This window comes from Crotalus tigris, unplaced genomic scaffold (genome assembly GCF_016545835.1).
Source record: "Crotalus tigris isolate CLP2741 ecotype Arizona unplaced genomic scaffold, ASM1654583v1 scf7180000018750.1061991, whole genome shotgun sequence".
Lineage (NCBI taxonomy): Eukaryota > Metazoa > Chordata > Lepidosauria > Squamata > Viperidae > Crotalus > Crotalus tigris.
The window spans coordinates 675890-703097 of record NW_024097182.1 but is presented as its reverse complement, the minus strand read 5'-3'; the positions used below and the strand labels follow the sequence as shown (position 1 = coordinate 703097).

The 27208-nt window shown below is 36.1% G+C and overlaps 1 protein-coding gene across 4 annotated transcripts in view; it reads left to right on the top strand.

The window, feature by feature from the left end:
* LOC120313634 (protein eyes shut homolog) overlaps positions 1–27208 on the top strand; it is a 445596-nt gene that overhangs the window by 227005 nt on the left and 191383 nt on the right. For 2 of the 4 annotated variants that reach the window (XM_039355732.1, XM_039355731.1), the window contains exon 2: positions 15798–15902. In XM_039355732.1, coding sequence (XP_039211666.1) covers positions 15798–15902 — 105 coding nt within the window. Of the gene's footprint in view, positions 1–234; positions 573–15797; positions 15904–27208 lie in introns of those variants that run through there. The other 2 variants (XM_039355730.1, XM_039355729.1) reach the window with 2 other exon arrangements.

Below are 27208 nucleotides of genomic sequence, written 5' to 3'. Positions count from 1 at the left end.
CTTCATATAATCTGGTAAACATTTTAGGCCCTAAAAGAGTTTAATTAATCAAGTACAAAGATGGTGAAGGCCTCTTATCTGATTAATCATACTCTATTTTGATCTTCCTGGAACTATCATCTAGTTGTGAATAAGATGACACTATTTTGAGAAGAAGCTAGGATGAAATTCTGATAACCATTACAATTTATCTCATGGACTTAGATAGCTAATTTCTTATTCTATCTCTTGTAGGTGTTTGTGTCTTGCAGGTTATTCTGGGGCATTCTGTGAACTTGGCTTAGACTTTTGCCTTCATCACCGTTGCTCAGACCATGGCTTTTGTGTAGCTAATCAGAATAATTACACCTGCCAGTGTGTGCTTGGCTACGAAGGACCATTGTGTGAAGTGGAAGCTAACGAATGTTCAAAGTCTCTCTGCAAAAATGGGGCCACCTGTTTGGATTTAATTGGCCACTTCTTGTGTCATTTTGCCACCAGCTTCAAAGGCAAGTTTCAGTGTTCACCCTTTCCTTAGCATATTTCCTAGCCCATTCTTCTTCGTTGCAGCTCAAATGGTCATTATTTTTAATTAGTCATTTTTCTTAATCTACTGCTGTGTCCCCAATATTTGTGAAAAATGTAATGTCCTAAACACAAAAGAGGAGAAAACTACAAACTATCTCAATGATGTAATCTTAGAGCTACTTGAAATAATACATTGATAAAAGGATGTTTACGCACTGGAAAACATTCTGCACCCACTGAATAATGCATAGTTATAGAACAACTACACAATAGAGTACTGTTGTGTATTTCAGTATGTGGAGAAGCAAAATAGACATAACAACATAGGTAAACTATTCTACTATAAAGTTATCAGGTTTGAGTTGTAATGTTAAGTTGCAAAAAATTGTGGCAAGGGGAAAATTATTGCATTAGCCTTGTAATTGTAAGCATTATAATTATATTATTTACATTGCGTTACTTACAAGTAGGAATGTTCACTGATTGGTTTGCTTCACTTAAGAACCAAATATAGAAGCAGGTTGGTGAGTCACAAATTTCTTCATAGATTCCCTGATTCAATTCAGTTTAGGAACTGACAAATAAAGAGTTGGCTATATGTATATCTCAGTCTTTCTTATATACTGAGGGAACGTATTCCTCAAAAATGACTAAAAATGAACACCTGAACTTAATACACAGTGCTTTTTTTGTAAGAAAAATGGTGCCGGAATCAGCCCCCCCCCTACCAGGCCATTCCTTGATCGGCAACCTTTCACTCTCCTCCTGAGCCAGACTGCCATGCTAAGGTGGATGGGATGGGCGGGGACGAAACTATTACAATGACTCAGGAACTGATGAAACAAGAATAATACTGTGTAAGCATATTTATGCAACAGCATCCCTTCTCAAGCAACATTACAACTCCCAGCAGACATTGCTGGTTATTTATACCCACTGAGCTGAGAAGGAAGGCAGAGGTGGGCAGGGTTACCGCTGTTGCCATAGCTGTATGAGTGATGTATAGGATCAGGGGCAGTTCTACGATGGGTTGTGAGTCAGTCAGGGAGCAATTGGGGCTGATGTGCTGCCAAGGGCTGGTCTAAAAAAGCAGTCAATATTGGCCTTTGGCCTGTGCAGCCAACTAACCCGATTGATGGTTCGAGGGTGGGAGGGGACTGCAGGGATCACCTTTCGCCACCACAACTACCTCAGCACCTCAGGAGCAACCATAGCATCTTCTAGAGACCCTCCTTCCCCTCTCCATTTTCCTTACTTCCTCCAGGCTGGGGTTCTCGGTCGGTCACTCTCCTCATGTGAGGTCCAGCTATGTCCGGACTGCTGGGGGAAGTTGTTCAGGTTCAGCCTGGGGGAGAAAGGCAGCAGAAAGGGGCCTTCTCCCCAGGAGGCCATCCAGAGGCTTAAAGAGACCGAGAACATGCTGAGTAAAAAACAGGAGTTGCTAACCTGCTTCCCAGCTCTTGCATGTTTCTCTTCTGCTGCAGGGAAATGGAGTTTGTGGGACTAAAAAAAGTTCAGTCAGACCTTCCAACTCCTTGTGAGATCTTTTTTTTTTTTTTTTTTTTGCAAGAAATTGAAAGGTATAACTGAACTTTTTTTTAGTTCCACAAATTCTGTTGAAAAAAGGTGCCAGAACGCTGTTCCATGCGTTCTATGACAAAAAAGCCCTGTTAATACATATTAGTAGATAGTTAAAGACTGCATTGTGATGGACTCTTATGCAAATAGCATATTAAGAGAGGTGTAAGTGGTATCTTTTTTATTACTTAATAAACATTTCTGTACAACAGTTTGAAAAATACAAATATATTATGAGTTACCAGCATCATTATTTTGTTTGTTGCATAGTCAGTCAGATGTTTAGACTGAATTTGGCATTTTTATTCATCTGTTGAGTCCTTCCCAAGTTCCTTATTATTATTACTACTGATACCAAACAACCTATTATAAGGAATAGTACTTCATACTATTAATATTTCAATTAGTATTTCAGTGATATTAGTTTTATGTTGTTAGATTAGTATGGGTTATCATTCTGACATATTTACTAAAAGAAAAAAAAGAAAAACTACTTCCAAAGTTCAGTATATCTTAATAAATCACAGAAAGAAGAAAATATTTTGAATTGCAATAAAGAACTTACCAGCATCCCAAAGATCCAACATCCTGGCTCTTAGTGTCAAATATTAAATAGTTTGCTTTGTGATAAATTGTTTCCCAGATGATAGCATCTGTTCAACTTTGATTTGACTTGGAACCTAAGCAGGGTAAGACCTAGTTTCTACTTGGATGGGAGTCCATCAAAAAATCTCAGGGCCAGGGAAAGACCCTGGAGGGATCCAGTAGGCAAATGAAAACACCAACCACAATAACCACATTGAACTGGTACAATGCAGGCTCTGTCTTTTTTGTATATGCTTTATAGTTTCACACACATTGCAGTACTGCAAGCATGTCATATTGGAATTCAATATAACGCAACCCAAGCAATAGAATATAATCCAACCAATAACTTAAACTTTAAAAGAGCTGATTTTAACAAACTCAGAGAGACCCTAAGAAGAATTCCATGGATAAAAATCCTAAAGGGAAAAACAACTCAAAAATGTGGGAAACTCTGAAAAATATGATTATAAAAGCCCAGTCTAACACAATGCCACTGAAAAAGAAAAATAAGAACTCCAAGAAGAACCACCATGGTTACACAAAGATCTCTCTGATAAACTGAAAGACAAAAAGGATAACTACAAAAAATGAAAAGAGGGACACATAAGGCAGAATATGGACAAAGATGAAGAATATGAATATGAATCTGCAAAGACGAAGTCAGGAAAGCAAAGGCTCAGAATGAAAAAAGACTTGCAAAAAAAGTCAAGGATAATAAAAAAAAGTTTCAGCATATAAATAACAAGAAAAAGGTTAAGGAAACAGTCCGTCTGCTAGAGAGAAAAGATGGCAAAGAAGTAACAGGCAGTAGAGCGAAAGCAGAGCTACTTAGCTCATTCTTTGCATCAGCCCAATCTACCAAAAATATTAAAAGACAGACTAGAAATAAAAAATTAAAATAAGCAAGAAAATGGTAAGGGAACATTTGTCTGACCTTGATGAATATAAATCACCGGGACCTGATGGATTACATCCCAGAGTTCTGAAGGAATTGGTAGATGTTATCTCAGAATCATTGTACCATATCTTTCAAAAATCCTGGAGTACCAGGGAAGTACCTGAGGATTGGAAAAGGGCTGATGTGGCTCCCATCTTCAAAAAAGGAGGAAAAAACAGACCTAGGAAACTACAGCCCAATCAGCCTAACATCAATACCTAGGAAGATATTGGAAAAAAATAATCAAAAAACAGATCTGTGACAAACAAATAAAGTCATAACTAGTAGCCAGCACAGATTTGTTGAAAGCAGATCATGCCAAACCAATCTTATTTTTATTCTTTGACTAAATTAGTAGATCAGTGAAATGCTGTGGACATAGTATACTTAGACTTCAGCAAGGCATTCGACAAAGTAGACAGCATCACCACCAGTTGTATTTGTAACTGGCTGACAAACTGTACTCAATGAGTAGTCCTTAATGGTACTAAATCTACATGGAGGGAAGTAAGCAGTGAGGTACCACAAGGTTCTGTCTTAGGCCCAGTACTATTCAATATCTTCATAAATTACTTAGATGAGGCAATTGAAGGGGAACTCATCAAATTTGCAGATTACACTAAACTGGCAGGAATAGCTAACACCCCAGGATAAATAGCCAACACCCTCAAGCTTCAAAAAGATCTTGACAAACTTGAACAATGGGCCCTATCCAACAAAATGAATTTTAATGTGGAGAAAAGCAAAGTTTTACACCTAGGCAGGAAAAATCAGAAATACAAGTACAGGTTAGGTGAAACCTGGCTCAAAAACAATAACTGTGAGAAGGACCTTGGAGTCCGAGTGCATGGTCATTTAAACGTGAGCCAGCGGTATGTGGCAGCAGCCAAAAAAGCTATTACAATCCTTGGTTATATAAACAGAGACATAGAATCAAAATCATGTGAAGTATTAGTACCACTTTATAAATCCTTAGTAAGACCACACCTGGAACACTGCATCCAGTTTTAGTTACCACATTACAAAAAAGATGTTGAGACTCTGGGAAAAAGTGCAAAGAAGAACAACTAAGATGATTAAAAGCCTGGAGACAAAAACATATGAAGAATGGTTACAGGAATTGGGTATCACCAGCCTAGAGAAAAGAAGGACTAGGAGTGACATGGTAGCAGTATTCCAGTATTTGAGGGGCTGCCACAAAGAGGCAAGACAAGGAACAATGGATGGAAAGTAATCAAGGAGAGAAGCAACCTGGAATTAAGGAGAAACTTCCTAACAATGTGGACAATTAACCAGTGGAACAGCTTGCCTTCAGAAGCTGTAGGTGTTTCATCATTCAAGGTTTTTAAGAAAAGACTGGACAAACACCTATCTGAAATGGTATAGGGTTTCCTGCTTGAGCAAGGGGTTGGACTAGAAGACCTCTAAGATCCCTTCCTGCTCAATTCTGATTGATTTGATTAATTAATGTGCATTGAATGTTGCATATGGATCTGCCCAGGACTTCAGGCTCAACTCAAAAGTCAAAAAACTCTTCTTCCAATGGGAAACCCCTGACTGGCATACTTACAAGAAGGAATGTGCACTGAACAGATATATCCCTTATAACCAACTATGGAAGAAGGTTGGTGAGTCACAGACTTGTTCAACTGATTCTGTATTGAAACCAATTCAATACAGTTTAGGAATTGAAATACAAAGAGTTGGGTATATCTCTAACTCAGTCTTTCTTATATGTACTTGCAGAAATTAGCTACCGGTACTTATTACAGGATCAAATCCTCCAGTTTTAGACAAATAGTCACCATGATTTTGCTGCAATTGTTCCAAGTATCATCATTATTATTTAAAAAAAATAATTGCAGAGAGATTTTGTCTTGTCTCAATGGAAGTTTTTTTTTTTTTTTTTTTTAAGAACCAGTTAAAGTTTGCCATTTCATAAGGATTATGTTTGCCAAGTTTCAACTGAATGAGTTCAGGATTTTCTGCTAAAGTAACATTTCTATTTGAAGGCTTTCAAAAAGATAATATGCTTATCTTCCTTTTTAATGGCAAGGGAAATGGCATATAGTACAAGAGGTGGCCCTGCTAAGAAAGCTGTATTTTTTTCTGAAAATAATGGGTTGGGTTGGAGGGGGAGAGAAAAAAGGAGTTTGCTTTCCCTTCCCTCTTTTTTGTTTCTTTGTTTCATCAGAGATGAGTTCTTAGAACAAGAACCTTGAAATGTTCAAAGCGAGCAGGAGCTCAGAATTCATGATGAATAGAAAACAGTTCAAAAACCTTTTTAATGTCCTTTTCAACTGGCAGTAAATGTCATAGAATGTGCACTAAGCCACAGGACAGAGATAGATTTTTATTCCCGTGGCATAGAAGAATAAAGACTTGAATATCCAGTGTTTTTCAAGCAGCCACTGCTACAGGTCCAACTGGGACACTGATTTGACATTCCAGGACATCTGTTCCTAGAAGAATGAATGAACAGAGAACCTTGAGTAGAGTTTCCAGGTCACAGAATTACATACCACTGTTTCTGTTCTATTCTGTTCATCTTGGAGTTGTCCTTCAATGGGCAGGTTGGAGAGATACCTATCACTTTGGGCAGGCATATTAGCTTTCTTCAGGTTTTCATCTGAACAGGTGGAAGGTATGAAGGTAGCTAGAAAATGGAAGTATGTTTGCAGGGTCACCTCCATCTGACTTTGATCTTCTTCCATTCAGGTGGTGATCTGAAGGAGATCTGTGATTTCATTGGCACGAATATGAGTGCAGCTCTCTAGCTTGCTTTTTCTTTTTCTTTTTTTTTAAAAAAAAAATCAAGCTCTCTGCTGAGTTCAGTAGGATTGTTGGCTCTGTATTTTTCTGGATTCTGAAGTACTAATAATATTTTGGAAAGCTTCAGATTTAAATTTAGAAGAATCTCATTTTACACTTGGGATTTCCTGAATCTGCCTGATTCAAAATAAAGCCAAGACAATGTAGTAAAGATTGTCCTCAAGAGCTATATTGGAAATGTTTTTACATTTCCAAAATTCAACAACTTATACTTTTGCAATGTGCATATTGAATATTAGAAAGAACAAAGTGCATGTACTTACATCAGTATCCATTAAGAATGTGATTGTGTACCAAAATTCAAATATATTTATCTCAAAAACAAAATTCAAAATGAGTCTTCATGCAGATCACTGTATCAACATTGCTTTCTTGGGAGTTTTTTTTCCCCTCAGTGAAAATATATGCATGAGTGAATGGGGAGGGGATACATAATTGAATTATTTTTTTTTTTTTTTTTTTTTTATTGAAAATTTTTACATTTTACAAAAACAAATCCCCTTCCCATACCCCCCCCTACCTCACCCCCCCCCCCGAATTATTGAAATTGAAAGTATAAATGCTCAATTTACAACAATTACTTTTATAGATTATTTTGGACCAGGAGTTCTTAAAACCTTCAGCTCATCAGCTCGTTTCTGTAGTTTCAGATTATGCAACAATATTTACTGAATAAAAATAATTTAATAACAATAGTTTAATGAATAGTACTACAAATAACAATAATAATGACTTCATAAAAATAGGTAATAGTGGAAATATGAAAAACATATGATTCAACATTCCTTTTTCTGAAACAGCTGATATCCACCTAACCTTCAGGATTATAAACTGACATGGAACTTTATAGATGCCCCCAAAGATTAATTGACCCTAATCTACCTTCCATCATTATCAACAAATTATTGACTGCCAGATATTTATTAACCCTCTTTTGACTCAAAGCCATTTATTGACCTCTTGGGTAGTCTATCAGTCTTTGGGAGTTGATATTGACCAATTTAGAAACTCTCTTCTAGATAAATTAGAATTCAAAATTCATTATAAGGCAGAGAAAAATGGAGAAGCCATAATGGAATGTCACGGGAGAATATTTTCTCTTCCATTCTATTGAAATAACCTTAGGTTTTTATTCTTTTTAAAAATCTTCTTTGTTTTTGGACAATAAATGCCACTTCTGAGTTTAGTGGTTACAGCGGCAAAGATAGTATTGAATGAATAAATATAATTCTCTTCCTCATAACAACCCAGAATTCTGGCAACGTGCCCAATTTCATTTAAGTTGTGGTGATTCTGATCTGCTCCCCAATAATATGTATAATAAAAAAGTAAAATAAATAAATACCAAACAAGATCGTAAAGGCATAAAAACAAATGCAGTGTAAAACGTAACGCTACATAAAACAAGCAGCAGTAAATGAAGTCAGTAAAATCAAGTACACTCAAATGCTGATATGCCATAGTTTTAAAACTCTGGATTCACTGGTAGCTTTTAAGCCTGAGAAAACAAAATAGTCTTTCTTTGCCCATCAAAAGAGTCAAAACACTAAAACTAGGAAAACAGCTAAAGCAGGCAGCCAGGAAACATCACTGAAAGAGCCCTGCCTTTTATAACTATCCAAAATACTTATTTTTCAGAGCCCCAAGTAATGGCATCACATAAGTTCAAATTCCAGGCAAATCTATGTGGCATAAAATTATGATCATAACATAATAGTCCAGTTACTAAACTTGCTTTCCTGTTTTTGCAATAGGTGAAGTTTTTAGACTATTTTCAGGAGAAGATCAGTGTTGCAAATAAGAAGTTACCAGACCATGAGTGAGGTCACTTAGACTATATATGTAGAGCTGGATTTTTAAAATCTTTTTTATTATACATATTATTGGGGAATCAATCAGAATCACCACAAATTCATGTTGATGAGCCCACTTGTCAACAGATGCTTAGGCATTCCAATTGAGCTTTGAGGTCATGGGTCTCTAATATTAATTCTGGATCCAACAATATGCAAAATTATGAATCTGTTCCTTTGGATGAATGGCGTAGGTTGAATTCTATTGAATTGTATATTTTATCAATTAATAATAATAGCAATAATCCACTCCATGGATACCACTTGGTCATGGGGGATGGGCTTGGATGCTCTGATGAGGTGGAGAGCTATGCTGAAGGTACCAGAAAGGTCACCTCTGACAAACTGGTCTTGGTGGAAGAGCCAGACTTAGCGTATCCATCAACCGATTTAATATGATGAGAAGAAAGGAAAAAAAAAATTCTGTGTTGTCCAGGTCAACAATGATAGCACCAGTTGTTAGAATGCCTAGGCATCTGTCAACAAGTGGGAAATGACACTCAGGAACTATGGCTGGGCAACAAGGATCTAGTCCTGTAGGATTACTGGGAGAAAGACAACTACAGACAAGACAAAAGTATACTATGTTTGAAAATTGTGCTATTATGACCTGCTGCTTTAAATCAGAATCAACAAAGTAGGGATATTTAAAGCAAATGACTGAACGTTGGAAATGAATTTATCTAGAATCAAATATCCCTGAAAAATGATTAGCAGAATCTCAAAGGAGATTCATTACCAGAAATAAGCTATTCAGGGATGCAGGACTAGAAGAGAGTCAGAAAAACTGAGAAGATGGAAGATCCAAAAACAAGTGTTGAATAGTGGAAGCAATTCAGATAACAACAATTGGAAACATAAAGGAAATAGCTGATGAGAACTGCAGAAGTGATAACTTAGAAGTAATAAGAAAAGAAACAGTACAGGCATTGAAATAACCTATAAATTGACCTTCCAACAAGAAGAATCAAAAAGAGAAAATTATGGCATATTCAGATTTACAGTGGAAAGACATAAACTGCCAACACTGAAGGTAGTGCCCAGAAAAGATATATATAATAAAGGATGTGAATAATGTGCTTGCTGAGATTGAAATAACATCTGTTGAACAGACCAGTTTGCCTGTGGTACACAGGGACAGTTATAGAAAAACTGGGTATCAGAATTAGAAAACCAAAAGCAAAAACATATTCCGTCCCAAAATGGAAATATCAAACTAGAGGCCAAATGAAATAAATTAAGATCAGATGCAAGCAAGAAGAATGTAAGCTTAATTAAAAATACTGGCTTGGCACTAGAAAAATTGAAGAGGCTTTTGGAAATCATAAAGCAACAAATAACAGCAATAGCTGGGGGAAATTGAATGCTTGAATCATCCAATTTAAGCTATATCAACAACTTCAATCAGATCAGAGGCGATTCTACTGAAGTATAAATCTGAAAATGGAAAATCAAACAAAAATGGGGGGGGGAAATCCAGTTTTGGAAAATATATAGGAAACTCAAAAAAATTATAATAAAAATGCTGGATGGATCAAAGAATGTAAAGATGAGTTTAATAAAATTCAAATGGAAAAACTAATAATAACAGCAAAAATAGTTAAAAATTGAGTGAAAATTATTAAAAACTTGACATCTACTGGAAATAATCAATTGCATAGTTTTTGGTTCAAATATCCGACTAGCTTACATCCAATTATAGCTAAACAGCTTAATGAAATATTGCATAAAGGAGACATCAGTGACTGGTTAATGACTGTCAAAATTATCTGATTCAAAAAGACTCAGCGAAAGGAACAACACCAAGAAAATATAGATTGATTACATGCTTGCTTAAAATGTTTAAATTACTCACAGGAATAATAGTGGACAACAACCAAGATTGTTTAGAAGAAAATGACATCCTTCCAGTAGAAGAGAAAGGAAATTAAAGGAAAGGCAGAGGTATAAAAGATCAACTTCTGCTTGATAAAATGATTGATAAAATAATAAAATAGGCTTATAATTCCCACTGTAAGATAAATAGAGGAAAATTATTTCTGGGATTTCAGGTACAAGGTCAGATAGGACTATGTTTTCAGTCTCTACAAATAGGTAGAATTGGACCATAGGTAGGATTCATCAATCAGAATAGAGCTGGAAGGGAACTTGGAGATATTCTAGTCCAACTCCCTTCTCAAGCAGGAGACCTATATCATTTCAGTCCAGTGTTTTCTTAAAAACCTCCAGTGATGAAGCACCAACAACATCTGAAGGCAAGCTGTTCCACTGGTTAATTATTCTCATTGTTAGGAAGTTTCTTCTTAATTCCAGGTTGCTTCTCTCCTTGATTAGTTTCCCTCCATTGTTTCTTGTCTTCTAGTGCTTTGGAAAATAAACTGACCTCTTCTTCTTTGTGGCAGCCCCTCAAATATCATGTCATGTCAACCTAGTCCTTCTTTTCTCTAGATTAGCCATACCCAACTTCTGAAATTGTTCTTCATATGTTTTTGTCTCCAGGCCTTTAAATCATCTTAGTTGCTCTTCTTTGCACTTTTTCCAAAGTCTCAACATCTTTTTTGTAATGTGTACAACATCTTTTTTAAAAAAATAATTCACTAGAAGCTAGCTGGATGTACAGTTGCATTGAATGAACAGAGATGTTTCAAATGTCTCCTGAATGGATGTCAGAATGAACTGGAGGATGATGATTATTACTAACTGGAATCCAATATCATATTAGTGGACTTTTGATTTGTAAGTATTTTTTCCATGTGCTTCCCACATCAGAAATTCATGGACCTTAACAAGTACTCCAGAATATTTAGAGTTATGTCTAAAATACAAATATCCCCACTCTGGGTGAAAATTAAGTCACCCATGTGACAATCTATTGAATTCATCCATTTCCAGAAACTTTTAACAGCTGGATTCCACCTTGATCAATTCTCCATTTTAAGATCACCCATTCAGAAAAATCTTAGCCAGAGAAACAAACAAAAATATATTATGTAGTGATTTTATCCTTGACAACTCTATGAGTTGTCTATGCCCCCTTTTGGTTTTTTTGGTTTCCCATTTGTTTATAGATACAAAGCAAAACCATTCTCCAGTATAACTCTTCTTGTTTTAAACAGATCACAATAGGTGTGAATTATACAGTTCTGTCTGTTTTGTCAGCTTTCCATTAAGCTGATTATATCTACTGTATGTCTTCATTAAAACCAACTACACCAACCTTGGCTTCTGTTCTAATGCTATTCCACCAGCTATGTACAATGTCCTTCCTCAAGTATCTGTAGACTGAGTGTGTTCCTTATGGCTCCCAGTCTTAAAAATCCTACTGAAATCAATAGGACATATTGAAATGTTTAGAATCAAAGGTGTCCATAGGAAGAGTGGGGATGATGTAACTAGTGAAACAGGTATTACAATATCATCATGCAAGCTCCACTTCTGAAATATTTGTGCAACAGTGCAATACTAGTATAAAATGGCAGAGTTGTGACAGGATGACACCACATAAGATTTATCATTTTGGCATTATCATGATTAGGAATGGACGTATGTTTAGAAGTGAGTTGAAATAAACACCATATGGTCAAATACACAAACATAAGAAAATGAGAAGTGGATATTCAGATGCATACACAACTGACTTAGGAAATCTGGGTTTATAGCATAAATATTTTAAACACTATAAATTTTAGGAAACATTTACTACGGCTATGTTTGATGATCCAAGTGAGTATGTAGCATATAATTATCAGAGACTTTCTCATATGAATAATTTGGCCTCATAAACAATCTTGCTGGGAGGGAAAATGAAAGGTTTTCTTTCTACGCCCTCCCCTGCTCATTTTTCAAATTAGAACTAGCAATACAATTTATATTTTCTTTCTAATGATGGATGGACAGCTAGATAAGCAGCTAATATTACCTGATACTGATTCAGTTAATGATGGATGACTGATAGCGAGGTGATTAACTAAAATGCACCGATGTAGACAACAATAATATTAATGTATATGAATGCTACAGAGGGGAAGCTAAGATATTGAGATGTAAAACCAATAGGGACTTAAGTTACCCAGGGACTTAAGGCAACTTCTATATAAATAAATTCTATATAAATTCTGTCTCTGTTTAAATGTATGTGAATGTGCAAGTAGATTAGAATTTACTTTGCCAGTTGAAATATTATGGTTTGATGAAAATAGGGTCCAAAGTTCATAAAATTAAGTTTGATCCCATGATTCCTAGATTAATGCATGAGTTAGAAGAGTAAATAATAAAGATTATAAAGATTATTGGTTGTATACAGTGAAATTATGTATTCTAATTTAGATTTAAAATAGTAGTGCTTTATAGCATTATCTGGGTGGTTTATAAATGTCATCATATTGCCCCCAACAATCTGTGTCCTCATTTAATCCATCTCAGAAGGATGGAAGGCTGAGTCAACCTTGTGTCCATCAGGATAGAACTCCAGACTGTGGGCAGAGTTTGCCTACAATACTGAATTCTGATCACTGTGCCATCAGGGCTCCCAGGACACTATTGGATTTAAAATTTAAATTTAACAATTTTACCTGAGCCTAAGAGCAGCTACGTAACAGTGAAAATAGTAAAGAGAGGGTTGTTGAAGCCCTATTTTTTTTTTTTTTACAATGGGAGAGAGAAGACATAGATGTGGAAATGAACAAGTTGTATAGAATTAACACAAGCTATGAAAAGTTAAGAAATGTATTAAGAAACATTTTTACACTGAACTAAACATTAAGAATAGTAGAAAAGGCATGAGAGAAAAGGATATAAAATTAACTTGTTTGATCAATGATAAGATAATTAATGCTTTTATAAAACTTTGGAAACCCTTTATGGACTTTCTGCTGAAAATGGACAGAAATGAATTGATGGCTTCTGGATTTGTCAATTGAAAAGGGTTGAAGATGGGAAGAAGCAACTATGTAATATAATCTTAAAATGAGTAGAATGATACTAAGTTTGTTTATAATGCTATAAAGAAGATCTGAAATTACTTTTTAAACATATTTTTCTTTCCTTATTTTCTGCACTTTTTCTGTATCTTTTCTTGTTTTAATCTACAGCTGATAGAACAACATCTATCGGCTGTGGCCAGGGGGACCTTTGCCCAGGTTCGCCTGGTGCACCAGTTGCGGCCTTATTTGGACCGGGAGGCTCTACTCACGGTCACTCATGCCCTTGTCACCTCAAGACTGGATTACTGTAATGCGCTCTACATGGGGCTACCCTTGAAGAGCGTTCGGAGGCTGCAGTTGGTTCAGAATGCAGCCGCGAGAGCGATTGTGGGTGCACCAAGGTACACCCACGTGTCACCTATCCCCCGCGAGCTGCACTGGCTTTCTGTGGGTCTCCGGATGCAATTCAAGGTGTTGGTTATCACCTTTAAAGCCCTTCATGGCTTAGGACCAGGTTACTTACAGGACCGCATACTGCCGCATAGTTCCCAGAGACCGGTGAAGTCCCACAGATTGGGCCTCCTTCAGGTCCCGTCGGCCAGATAATGTCGGCTGGCGGGCCCTCGGGGAAGGGCCTTTTCTGTGGTGGCTCCGACATGGTGGAATCAACTTCCCCCCGAGATTCGAACTACTCCCACCTTGCCGGCCTTTAAAAAAGCCATTAAAACTCTCCTGTTCTGGCAGGCCTGGGGTTGATGTCCCCGTGGGGGCCGGGATACGATTGGGACATGCTGTATGAAAGCACTTATTTTACTGTTTTATTGTTATATTTATTGTTTTAATTTTGTACACCGCCCTGAGTCCCTAGGGATTGGGTGGCATATAAATTTTATTAATAAATAAATAAATAAAAATAAAATCTTTAGTATTTTTTCATTTTTATCTTTTACTTGTGGAAAAATCTAATAAAAATTATATTCAAAATATAGAAATATAAACAGAAGATCAGAGTATCTTCTAATTCTATCTACAAATAAACTATGATGGATATCCCACAATTCTCAGATTTCTGATTACAACTTCTCAGTTATCTAACATTCCGAATCAGAGAAAAAAAATTGAAGTTTTTTTATTACAGTCATGCCTTTGTTACTCAAAATCATATTCAGATGACAGCACAAAGGGCATCTTAAATCCACCCTCTCTCTGAGGGGAATGGAAGTCTCTGGCAATGATGTTGCTCCATTATTAGTTCAATCTTCTCCCCTACTTTTTGTTTGGAAACTAAATATAAGTAGGTGTGCCAACAATCCAAGAGATTTAACATACTTAACATTTAAAAATTGCATCTCATCTCATCTCATCTCATCTCCTCCCCCATCATTCATGCAATCTTTCTAAACCATCCAATACAGTCATAAGGTTGACCCTTCAAGATAAATGTAGTTCCCAGTGTAGTTCATAGGGTTGTCTATTTATATGGTGCATATCAAGACCAGCTTCTGTGTTTCAAGGTTGAACTCCATGTTATATAAATTCTATAGGAAAAAAAAGGAGAAGGAGATGTATAGTAAAATAAGTATTATGCAATATGGCATGGACTCTCACAACTGATTATGCATTTTGTTTTACCGTATATTTTTATTATTTCCAAGGATTTTTTCACCATTTAAAAAGAATGTTTCAGGTGATACATAAATAAAAACTAAGAATGTCTGCAATTCTTGGGATTTGGGGACTGCTTCTGCTCTGGCAACAGATGTGTCAATACCTAAATGTTTGACCAGTTCACACTAAGCAAAATTTTTATGATACCTTCCAGTGCTCCATTCACTCATATATTCACAGAACCATGAATATCTCTCCACCTTGCTTCCCAAACTAGGTTTGATTTCCTGAAGAATTCAGATTAATCAGTATAATTTTCAAAAGGCTTGATCAGTCCATAAAATTTTGACCAGCCTTACCTCCTGTGCTTTTCCACCTGAATGCCATTGCTTCATCCAATTGATAAAGGACCAGCTGCTGTTTCAAGAACCAACTTATGTATTTTTATATGTATGTGAGAACCATACCTTGTAATGTTTTCTTAGAAATTGTGAATTTCTATATTATCAGTTCTGTTAGAACAAACTTTTCTGCCCCTTTGTAACTTGCTTTGAGGGGGCTTCACACTTACTGTCTTTCACACATCTCTATTTACACCTTCCCACAAATATACGAGATAAAGCTACATATGTGGAGGCGTTTATAGCAGTATAGGTTACTGACAATATATTAAGAGTCATATTGTTATGTATAGATAACATATACTGTACTAACACCCTCAACTTGTTAATCAAGCTGGTTGGAAACAAGAACAGCAATTACATCAAACTTTATAATATTTTTTTAAAAAAGGATTTTTAATATAATTTCTTTTTTTTTAAAATGTACAATATTATTTTCTTTAGAAAGAGACACCCTTATATAATCTGGATAGGCCAATCTTTGAGACTGTTTAAATAACAATGTATTATTACAAATATTTTCCTTTGATGTTACTATGATTAATTATTCTTTCTGCATGTATACATTCAGGTGAAACATATAACAGGACTGCAGAGCAATGTGGTGATGGGCCATGCAGGAATGGTGCTACTTGTGAAGATAGTGTAAATGGCTTCAAGTGCTACTGCCCATCAGGTAAAAACTTTGTGAGAATTTCTTTAAATATATACATATATTTCTTACGCGGCTTCTTGGTTCCGCAAATGCTAATTGATGCAGGTATAATTTATTTAATTTGTAGTTTTGACATGGGTTGTACAGGTAGTCCTAGATTTATGACCTGCCATTATAACCATAAATGATGACAATTGTGAAGCAAGTCACACACATGACTGAACCAATTTTATGACCCATTGTGCAGCAGTTATTAAGCGACCAAAGCAATTGTTAAGTAAACCAGTTGTCCACTAGGTTTGCTGAAAACTAAAAGGAGATGCCAGTTGTCAACAGAACATTGCAAATCACAGTCACATGACTTCAGGATAGTGCAAACGGCTGCTAATGTGGCTGGTTGTCAAGTGCCTGAAATGCAGTCATGTGATCCTGGAGGGGACAGTCATTGGAACTTCAGAAACAGATCATAAGTACCCCTAGAGAGAAACTAAGCAACTGTATAATTTATTTTCTCTCTCACTCTCTGTCTCCTACAGGGATCTGTATGTTGATATCTCCTTATAGCTTTTCAGGCTACTCTTGCCTCACTCTAGACATTTCCTGGGAAGGAACTAGTAAATTATTTCCCTGTTTCATGGAAGATGCAGACTTGTTTATAAGTGCATTCACTGTACTTGCTTCAGCATATCATTAATTCATGTACACATCTACATTTGCCACTCTGTTGGTTGAATAGCACTCATTCTATGTATAAATGAGCCATTGCAGATTTAAAATGCTTTCTCCATATTTCCCTGTGTGGTGTTACCTCTAATGCACTGTGGGGGTCAGGTTGCACATTCAATGATGCATCATAAATAACTCAAATGCACCTTTTAAAACAACCTTTATTCCTCTGCAGAATTTTCAAGGTATATATATATAATCTTCCCCATAATAGAAACTGAATACATGAACAAACATAAAGCAATTGTGAAAATATGAGATGAATGTGGAAATCATTACTTTTGTAAAACAATTTGCATACCTGAGTACACTCTTCTTGCACAAGTGAAAGCACAACCTCTGGATTTTGGACTGAAGCATGAAAAACCTGCATGCTGGGGGGCAATCATCCTCCAGAGTTCACTAACTTTTTTTCAAACTTTTCAGACAGCTTTTATGGTCAGGCACAATAAATCAGGAAGCAAGGCAGTTCAAATAACTACAGGTTTATTGCATGCTAATGCTCTCTACAAGAATCTGAACTAGTAATGATCAAGGCAAATTGTAGATAAGAATCAACAAGATTCAAGATGGGCTGGACTTACTGTATATCTCTTGTTGGCATGGAGGATTTGAGGTTGATGACATGCTTGATCCCTCCCTCAGGTTCAGCCTGGTTATCTCCTACATTTTGTCATGTCATGTATGTAGAAGCACAAAAACAGCACTGCTTTCAAGCAACGTAACACTGAAGAGAATTATATCCTTATTTTAATTTATAATTCCAGTCCATAAGTGCAATTCATGTGGAGTTTTGCTACCTGACTGAAAACAGCCCAAGTATATAGAAAAACTGTAATGCGAAAAAGACTCTGAATATCTTCACTTTATTCTGTGTACTAGAATTTACTATTGCAAGATGCCCAAACTGTTTTCTGCCTCTGGCAATACATTTTGACATTCAAATAATGTGCATTATTTTGTCAGGTGAGGAATATCCAGTACATACATACATACATGCATGCATACATACATACATACATACATACATACATACATACATACATACATACATATCAACTTTTATGGCAATTCTGATTTAAAACTTTCCATACCATACAATAATATGCTACTCACTAACTTGAAATAAGGCAACCCTGGAGGCTGAAATGGTTTAACCTTCCCCCTTGGCACCAGTGTCAGTAGTGGAAATTAAACACCTTATTCAATCACTGAAAACCAAAAAGTAGTCACAAGAAACCTAGTACATGGTAAAGACTTCCTACCCCAAGGACTTTTTAGGACATACATTGAACACTGGGCTTCACTGCCGGAAGAGCTGTTTACTATCATACACTACTCAAGTTATATTCTAACAGTATGGGAACTCTCCATCATAATTTTAATATACAAAAAAGATAACGAAGACCCTAAAAATTACAGAATACAAGCATTCTTGATATAACAGCTAAGATGTATGCAAAACATATTTTGAGCAAAATAAAGGATTGGGTGATTAAGAGGAACATACAGTATTAGCGGAAGAACAGGCTGGTTTCAAAATTGACACTCTAGATAATTGCCCCATTCCTCTTATTCACATAATCTTATTATTAAATATTCAACATATGGTAAACACCTGCTTACATCTTTCATAGAGCTTAATGTGGCATATGATTCCATAAACTGAGATCCCTTATGAAAGAAGCTGATCAGACTAACACCTGATACAATAGGTTTAACACCTGATACAATAAAGGTCATCTATACAAATACATGTTGGAAAGTCCATACTGGAATTGATGTTTTTTTCACATATAGCATACCCAGTTACAAAGCTTTAAACAAGGATGGATCTTGACCCTGATATTATGTATGTCAATGTTTATTCCTTCACTGTATGGATGTTTGTGTGCCAAATATCCTTAACATACACTTTAACATCCTTTTATGTGCAGATGACATGGTTCTGATGGTCTACTCACAAGTAGATCTGAGAATTTGGCACCTATTGCCTCTGTATCTCTGAATATTAATAAGACTGAATCCAAAGTTGTGGTTTCTGTAAAAAGATGTTACCAAATATAACAAGCATTTGGATAGGGAGCCTATAGAACAAATAAACACTTTCTTATAATTTAGGTGCTTTTTACAGATACAGGGCCTTGGATTAAACACTTCAAATGAAGTCTAATTAAGGCCACAGCAAGTTCTAAAATGTTAACTAAATCATTCAATTATAACTATCCCAGCACTCTGGTCTCTATTTTAAAGATCTACAAGGCAAAAGTTGCACCAGTGCCAAAATATAGTGCAGACTTGTGGGGCCTGTCAAAGGTCTCCATACTGGACCAAAATGTCCCTGTATCTCCAAAAAACCACCCCAAGATATGACACAAATGTTTATTTGTTCTATAGATTTCCCATCCAAGTGCCATCTTTTTAAAGATCTATTTTGTGGAACAATAAAAAAGCCTGTAGCAGCTGTCAGAATTGAAACAGGCACCCACTCGGTTTATAGTATAACTGTATCAAAGTCTTTAACTATGAGTGGAGAATTCTCCCGTAGAACTTGATACATTGCCCTTTTTTAAATTTAGTTTTATTCATTTATAACAGTGTAAATACAAAAGCAAATAGTAGGGGACAACAGTAGAAAAAGGGAAAATGAAAAAGGTGTGAAGAAAGAGGGGGGGGAGAAACAAAAGGCATTGACTTCCAACTCTGTTGCAGTAAAATCAGACATTAAAACCAAATCTCAACTTTTTACATTTCTATAGTAGTGTGCACTAGCCATTTCTGTATCAGCAAATCAGTCAAGCATAAAGTCCAGAAGTGGTTTCCAAGTAGAAACAAAAATACTTATGTTCTTTTCTTTTTTCAGCATAGTCAATTTGGCCATCTCTGCTAATTCCATCAGCTTTTGTAACCATTTGTCCATGGTAGGAATCAAAGCCTCCTTCCACTTTTGTGCATAGAGCAATCTTGCTGACATCACCATATATAAAATCAGAGTTCCAAATTTTTTTTCCAGTTCTCTTTCCATTAGGCCCAGAAGGAAAGTTTCTGGTTTAATCTTTATGTTCACTTTAAGAATTTTCTCCATTAATATATGAATCCTACTCCAATATTTCTTTGCCTTATCACATGTCCACCATAAATGATTTAAAACGTCTCTTGTTTACATTTACATTTACATTCCTAGATCAGGTATGTCAAACTCGCGATGTCGACATATCGTGATTTTTCTCCATTGCCGGCAATGGGGTAGGCACAGTTTTGGTGAGATGCATCTGGCCCATGGACCAGCAGTTTGACATGCCTGTTCTAGATGATACATTGCCAAAAATGTCCCTTTAAGAACAGAAGGAGAAACCCATCACATGGATAAATTCAGTTGTCCAAATCATTGAACAGCGTGGCTTCTCGATGCAATATCTACTCTCAGTCAGATATCGGGCTAAGACAACATTCAAACAAAGAATCTTGGATGTCAATGCTCAAACTAATATTGAGTCACTTGCAAACCCCAGGTGGTTGAAATGGCAGGCCAAAAATAAAATGCCTTTTCAAACAGTAAAATACCTGACAATGGGCTTGATTCAATGCTCAAATGATTCCACTAAATATCTTCTGAAAGAACGTATGTTTGTGGTAGAGCATCAGAAATAGAAGACATTGTGCCTGTTCTATTGAACTGGCAATTATTTGCCCCAGCAACAGCTCAGTATGTAAAACCATATCCTGGGACTGTGACAAAAGATCACCTTATTTCTGCAAGGCACAAAGACATCTGTAGTTATTAGAACTACTGGGTTTATAGTTAGGGGCTGCTCAACTGAGAAGATATTTATTAGAACACATTGGAGTTGCATTTAAAGATGATGAATTCACATAAACACATATTTATTTTGTATTTTAATATTCATCTTATTTTACGTCTCTGCATTCCATTTCATTTACATTGTTTTATCTCACTTTTTAATATCTGCTTTATATTGCATTACTATATTGCTTTTATTATTTTATTTTATCTTATCATGGCTGATGCCCATGGCTTTGATATGGTCAATGAACTAACAAATAAAGTGATAGCATATTTATTTATTTGTTGGCCAGGGCAAGCACAGGAAGGCTTGTGAGCTTTCACCTTTTGCCATTAGGGTTACTAATGCCAAAAGGTTACTATTGGCAATTTATTTGAATGCAAATAAATGAGGTGATAAAATTAGGAAAATAATAGTTCAAGATTGCATTGTGGATAACATGGACTAAAACAAGGGTGATCCAGGTTCAAATCTATCCTTAACTATGGGATGTAGCTTAGCTATTACAGATTAAATTTGGATGAATCATGTTCTTTCAGTGAAATCTATTTCACAATACTGTGTGGATAAATTAAAGAAGGAAAATTCCAAGTAAAATGTGTTGATTTCCTAGAAAAAGAAAAGGAAACAAATAAGCTTATCTAGGTGGAAGACTTCACTGACATTTCTGATTTCATACAACTATTTATAATGGGATGGGATGAATATGTGGATGAAAGACTATCAAGAAATCTTATGGCTGCAGCTAGACTGTCCAATTGAAAAAAAAAGCTACATTCCTTCTGTAATGTAGTTAAGAAATTTACCCAGACAAAGCACAAGTCAAACCCACCTTAAAAGAAATGTCAATTTTCCCAAAATAATATTCCCTTCTTAAGGGAATGTAGAGAAATATCAGAGAAAACACTGAAGCAAAATGCTTCAAATATTTATAGAGGATCAACTGTGACTTGAAAGACTGCACAGCAAAAATTGTATGACTATGAAATCATATCAGTATTAGTTCCAAAGTAAGTTCAATTAATTTTGCTCAGACCTAATGATATCACTATCCTGTTGAGATAGATAGATAGATAGATAGATAGATAGATAGATAGATAGATAGATAGATAGATAGATAGATAGATAGATAGTTGGTGATAGATAGACAAATAGAGAGAGAAAGATAGTTAAGATGCTTTTAATATTTTTTTAAAAAAAATGGTTGAGAAGTTTTCTTCAGTTTTTAATTGCAGACATTGAATTTCAGGTTCTACTTTAAAAAAAACCAACTTCCATTCCCTTGTATGAATAGCCCAATACTGAGTTTATTTCTGTGAGATAGGATGTTTGGGGAAGAACTTAACATTCATTGATTTTCATCTGTATTATTATTCCAATGTTGAGATGTACTTTCGGTGAGGATATATTGCAAGGTGTGAAAGGAGGGAGAAATGTTTGAAACATTAGATACTGTGACACATTTGTATACTTTATTCCTTTCTAGAGTTTTAACAGTAGCCAAAATAACTGGATATAGAAGCAAATAACCATAAAATTTGCATTTATTGTAAGAACATATATTAACCTTTGAATAACATGGTGTCCATTCCTAAAATAATTAAATTACCTGTATAGAACTTCTATTTGATAATGTATGATAATGTAAAGTATCATTTGTTCTGCACTATGATCCCTTTTGGAATTATTATTATTCTAGAGTCATTTTATGGGTGAAATAAGCAAAATATACATTAAATAAATAAGATAGTAAAATAAATTATTTTCCTTTTCTCTCCATCTTTCTCTCTCTCTCTCTCTCTCTCTCTCTCTCTGTGTGTGTGTGTGTGTTTGTGTGTGTGTGTGTGTGTGTGTGTGTGTTTTCTCAGGTTTTCGCGGGTGTTTGTATGTAGGTCTTTGGTTATTTGGGTTTTCTCCCGCGTCAAATTGGAAATGTCTTGGCGACGTTTCGACGAAGTCCCATTCGTCATCTTCAGGCTGGTGTTTTCAGCTTCATGCTTCGAGGAGCAATGTGTGGTCTTAGCTGTTTCTTCCTTTTAACTGCCAGTGGGGGTATGAACTGATTGGGTGGGAGCTTGTCTGTGTTCTGATTGGGTGGAGGTGTGTTCTGATTGGTTAGGGGCTTGGCTATGCTCTGATTGGCTGGGGGGTTGGCTGTGCTCTGATTAGCTGGGGGGTTGGCTGTGCTCTGATTGGCTGGGGGAGTGTTCTGTTTGGGTGGGGGCTTTGTTGTGCTCATGTTAGTCTGAGTTGCAGGGGGTTTAAGATAGTGGGCTGCCTTGCTATTTTTTGGCTTCGCGTTCGTGGTCGTGCCTCATCTTCATGGTGGGTGTCAGTTTGCTTCATGTATGGATTGGAGGGGTTTAAAGTGGCTAATGATGCAGCTGTGTCTGGCTTCTGGTTTGTGGACGACATTGCTCCTCGAAGCACGAAGCTGAAAACACCAGCCTGAAGACGACGAATGGGACTTCGTTGAAACATCGCCAAGACACTTCCAATTTTACACAGGAGAAAACCCAAATAACCAAAGACCTACATATTATATATATATATATATATATATATATATATATATATATATATATATGTATGTGTATATATATATATATATATATATACACTACATACCGTACTTTCCGGCGTATAAGACGACTTTCGCAAGCTTTAAAATTGGCGCCGAAGTCAGGGGTCGTCTTATACGCCAAGTCATCTTATACGCCGGAAATAACGGTAGTTTCCGGCGTATAAGACGATTTTCTAAGCATGAGACTCGGCGCCGAAGACGGGGTTGTCTTATATGCCGGGTCGCCTTATACACCGGAATATACGGTATACACACACACACACACACACACACACACATTCATGCATTCTTATATAAACCAGATACCCACATCAAATGATCTGTTTAAAAGCTTCCATTTTCACATCCTTTTGATTTTTTGCCCATGCTATTAAATCTAAAACTCTTTCTCTTGATTATTCCTCTATCATCTAATATGTCATACATTTAGAAGAACAGAAGCTTAGGTAAGGACCCTTTAGCTTCCTCATCTTCCTTAGATAGGGAAAGAGATAAGGAAGCAGATGGAAATTAGATTAAGGCAAATAGCTTTCCTAATATGCATACTTCTAAAGATCAATCAACTGGAAAAGCACTTCTAAAATTGCTGTGAGTCACATTGCACGTTTTACAGAGCAATGTGGTAGCATGGTGCTTTTCAACCTTCCTGCTTCAGGAAAGATTCATCTAATTGGCTTGTCTGAAAAGGTATTCTTGATTTTCTGCTGCTAAACCTCTGAGCATTGCAACGTTTGAATATTCTTCTTATCCTCAGTCTTCTGCTAAATTTGGGTTATTACTTCCAGTTTTATTGTATCCTTCTGAAAGGAGCAGGGAGCAGTTCCATGTGGTTGGTGTTCCATTTTTCCAATAGTATTTGTTCTAACATAAAGGAATTTGTCTAGAAATGATGGTGAGATGGTGACTAGTACATAATTACTAGTGAAATTCATTCCTGAATAGCGATTTTGATTTTTCATTTTAGTCATTCTGTCTGCACTGAACTAATTTGTTAAAATTTGTTTTTCCCTTAACTGGCAATGTTATTAGACTAGCGGTAGTTAAGTTAATACTTCTTTTTTCTATAGCTAGGAAAATATGTTTAAATTTTGATGTTGCAACTTCTTGTATCATAGGGGGTTGTTTATGAAGATTCTTGTAACAGATGTTTTTCAAAAACATCTACAATGCATGTCACGCTACTTGATATATTTGCTCATGTGTGGTCTGACAGTGGAATAAGGCACCACAGCTTCCTAGTTTTAAATGCCCTTCCTTGAAATTTTCTAGCATCTCCCTATGTGTCTTCCTAAAGATGGGAAAGTCCTATTTCTACTCTCAGAGACACCTCCACCACCATCATCCTTTCATATGACCACTATATCCTTTGACAGCATTCTGCAATTTGCCGAAAACTCCAGCCATTAAGCAACCACTAGAAATAAGATTTTGAGCCTGTCACGCCTTTTCTTCAGGAGGTATATGTGTCTGTCTCTAGGCCTGTCTTTTCCTGATAGAGAAGTTGATTATCTATAAGGTCTTTTGCTTCTCTTGCAATTTGCAAGAGCAACAATATTTATATTTATCGTATTTAGGAACCTCCCATCTCCCTCACAGTGCGACAATGGGTGATATACAAATAAAATGTCAAAAACATAAAAATAGAATAGAGTTGGAAGGGATCTTGGAGGTCTCCTAGTCCAACCACCTGCTCAAGCAGGAGACCCTATAAGATTCCAGACAAGTGGCTATCCAATCTTGTCTTAAAAACCTCCAGTGATGGAGCAACCTCCCAATTCCTGAAGGCAAACCGTTCCACTGTTCTCACTGTGAGGAAATTTCTCCTTAGTTCTAGGGTGGATCTCTCCTTGATTAATTTCCATCCACTGGTTCTTAATCTATGTTCAGGTACTTTGGAGAACAGGCTGACCCTCTCTTCTTTGTGTTACTCCCTTAGTTATTGGAAAACTGCTATCCTGTCATCCCTAGTCCTTCTTTTCATTAGAGTAGACATATCCAGTTCCTGCACCCATTCTTGATATGTTTTAGCCTCTAGTCTCCTAATCATCTTTGTTGATCTATATGATCTGAGAGATCCTAATAAGCAAACCTTAGGCAAAAATAATAAATATAAAAACAAAGCAAACTGTGAACTTTATGAAAGAGCTTCCAGCCAATGAATGAATGACTAACAAACAGCAGCATGTTTTATTTAATCTTTTCTGCCATTTCCCTTTCCATTAAGGGGCTTTTCCAAACTGGAGACATCAAAGAAAACCCAGGTACTTTGTAGTGACTGATTGCCTGATTTCACTTTTATGATCAGGGCTTCCTTTGTTCTAGCTGCTCAAATTAGGGCTACCATATTCAGGATGCAAACATCTGGACCATCAGTAGATAACTACGGTGGGAGTTTATATTATCTTTGTTGCCATTGTGGGGTCTTCTGGATTTTAGCAGACCAGAAATTGAAGATTTTCTCATCCATGTTTAGTATGGAAACAGGAAAGATGCTTTCTGTGTTGTGATTTATGCTGCTGGTGACAATCTCACCAGAATGGACTCCTAGAAATTAGGACATGTTGCTGATGTTGAGGGGTATGTCTGATATTAGTGACATCTCCTCTAAAATTGAGGCTATCCTGGCAGGTCACCTGATTCAAACCCATTTCTTTGAGGTTAAGCATAGAAAATCTTGAGGCGCTTTAATAAATTATAAATCTGATTTATAACTTGAATTCTCATCTGATTGCTTTCAATGGTAGTTACCCCTTCCATCTCATACTTTTGAAAAAGGATAGCATTATATATTGAAAGAGGGTATTTCCTTGGTTAGGATAACTTTTAATTCATTTATTTTCTTGTATTATGTGTTATGAGTACCACTGGTGCAGAGATTAAGGCATTAGGCTAGAAACTGGGAGAGTTTGAGTTCTTATCCCACCTTAGGCACAAAGCCTGCAGGGTGACCTAAGGCCGGTCACTTTCTCTCAGCCCTAGGAAGGAGGCAATGGCAAACCACTTCTGAAAAACCTTACCAAGAAAATTGCAGGGACTTGCCCAGACAATCTCCAAGAATTGGACATGATTGAATGGTTCAAAAAAAAAAAATCTGCTGTATTTTTTTTTACTTAAAAGTAAGTCCCATGATTGTATGTCTTTTCTCATATATCAAAGGGATTCTTCTGATCCTTCCATGTTTTTTAATTAATAATTTTATTGAAGTTTAAAAAGACATGGATAAAAAACTAATGCAAAATATGAAAAATATAAAAAAGAAAAAAGTGCAGAGGAAAAAAAGGGGATGAAGAAAGAAAGAAAAGATATTACAAGGGAAAAATGTGTCTTCCACTTTTTCATGGAAAAATGCAATATTATTTGCAAAACATCTTGCAGATGTATTGCATTCTCCAATTCTCTCTTGTCTGTTCTTCTATTAAGTCTATTCTTGATATAATTGGCTTTCAGCACTTAATTACAAAGGTAGGTTTATCTTTTAAAGTCATCTTGGTATAATAGTTGTATCAAATTGGCTTCAGTTTTTCCATTTATCTTTTCCATTCTTTTGTGTCTTGCACATGAAAGAATACATGCTCTCATTTTTAAGTAGTTTGTCATTCTGGAACACTACTCACATACACCATGTAGAAATTATACAATAATAATCCTGCATCATTTACCATTTTTCTTTTTTCTTTAAAATTAAATTTGCTGCTGTTATTTTCCTAAGGACAAACACTGTACTGTACACAGTGCTTATTTTTCTAAACACATCATACAACCCGCCTTGCCTACCCTACAAGGTTCCATCCAAAAAAGGTGCCGGAACTCCGTTCTGGGCATTCTATGAAAAAAAAGCCCTGACTGTACATAGATCAAGCAAGATTCTTAATATCTGAAGGCATAAAATGAAAACAGTTTACTGAATGTTTTAAGAGATTCGATTTGTTAAAATATAAAAACCTGGTAAGGATGGACAAAAAAAATTACAACAACAAAAGGGACATTTCCATGGGACGCTATATGTGTGTATATTAGGATTGTGCAAAACATTTCATTTTGAATCATTTTTAGTGTGAAATTCCACAGAACATCCAGATTTCCATGTGCAAAGCCTTCGAAATGTGCTACTTTGAACATTTCAGAGTGTCCCAAGCTTTGGAGTGGCATCTTGTATTTTAAACAGCTGTCTTAAGTTCAAAACGGCTCATCTCACAGCCAAAATGGCAGGT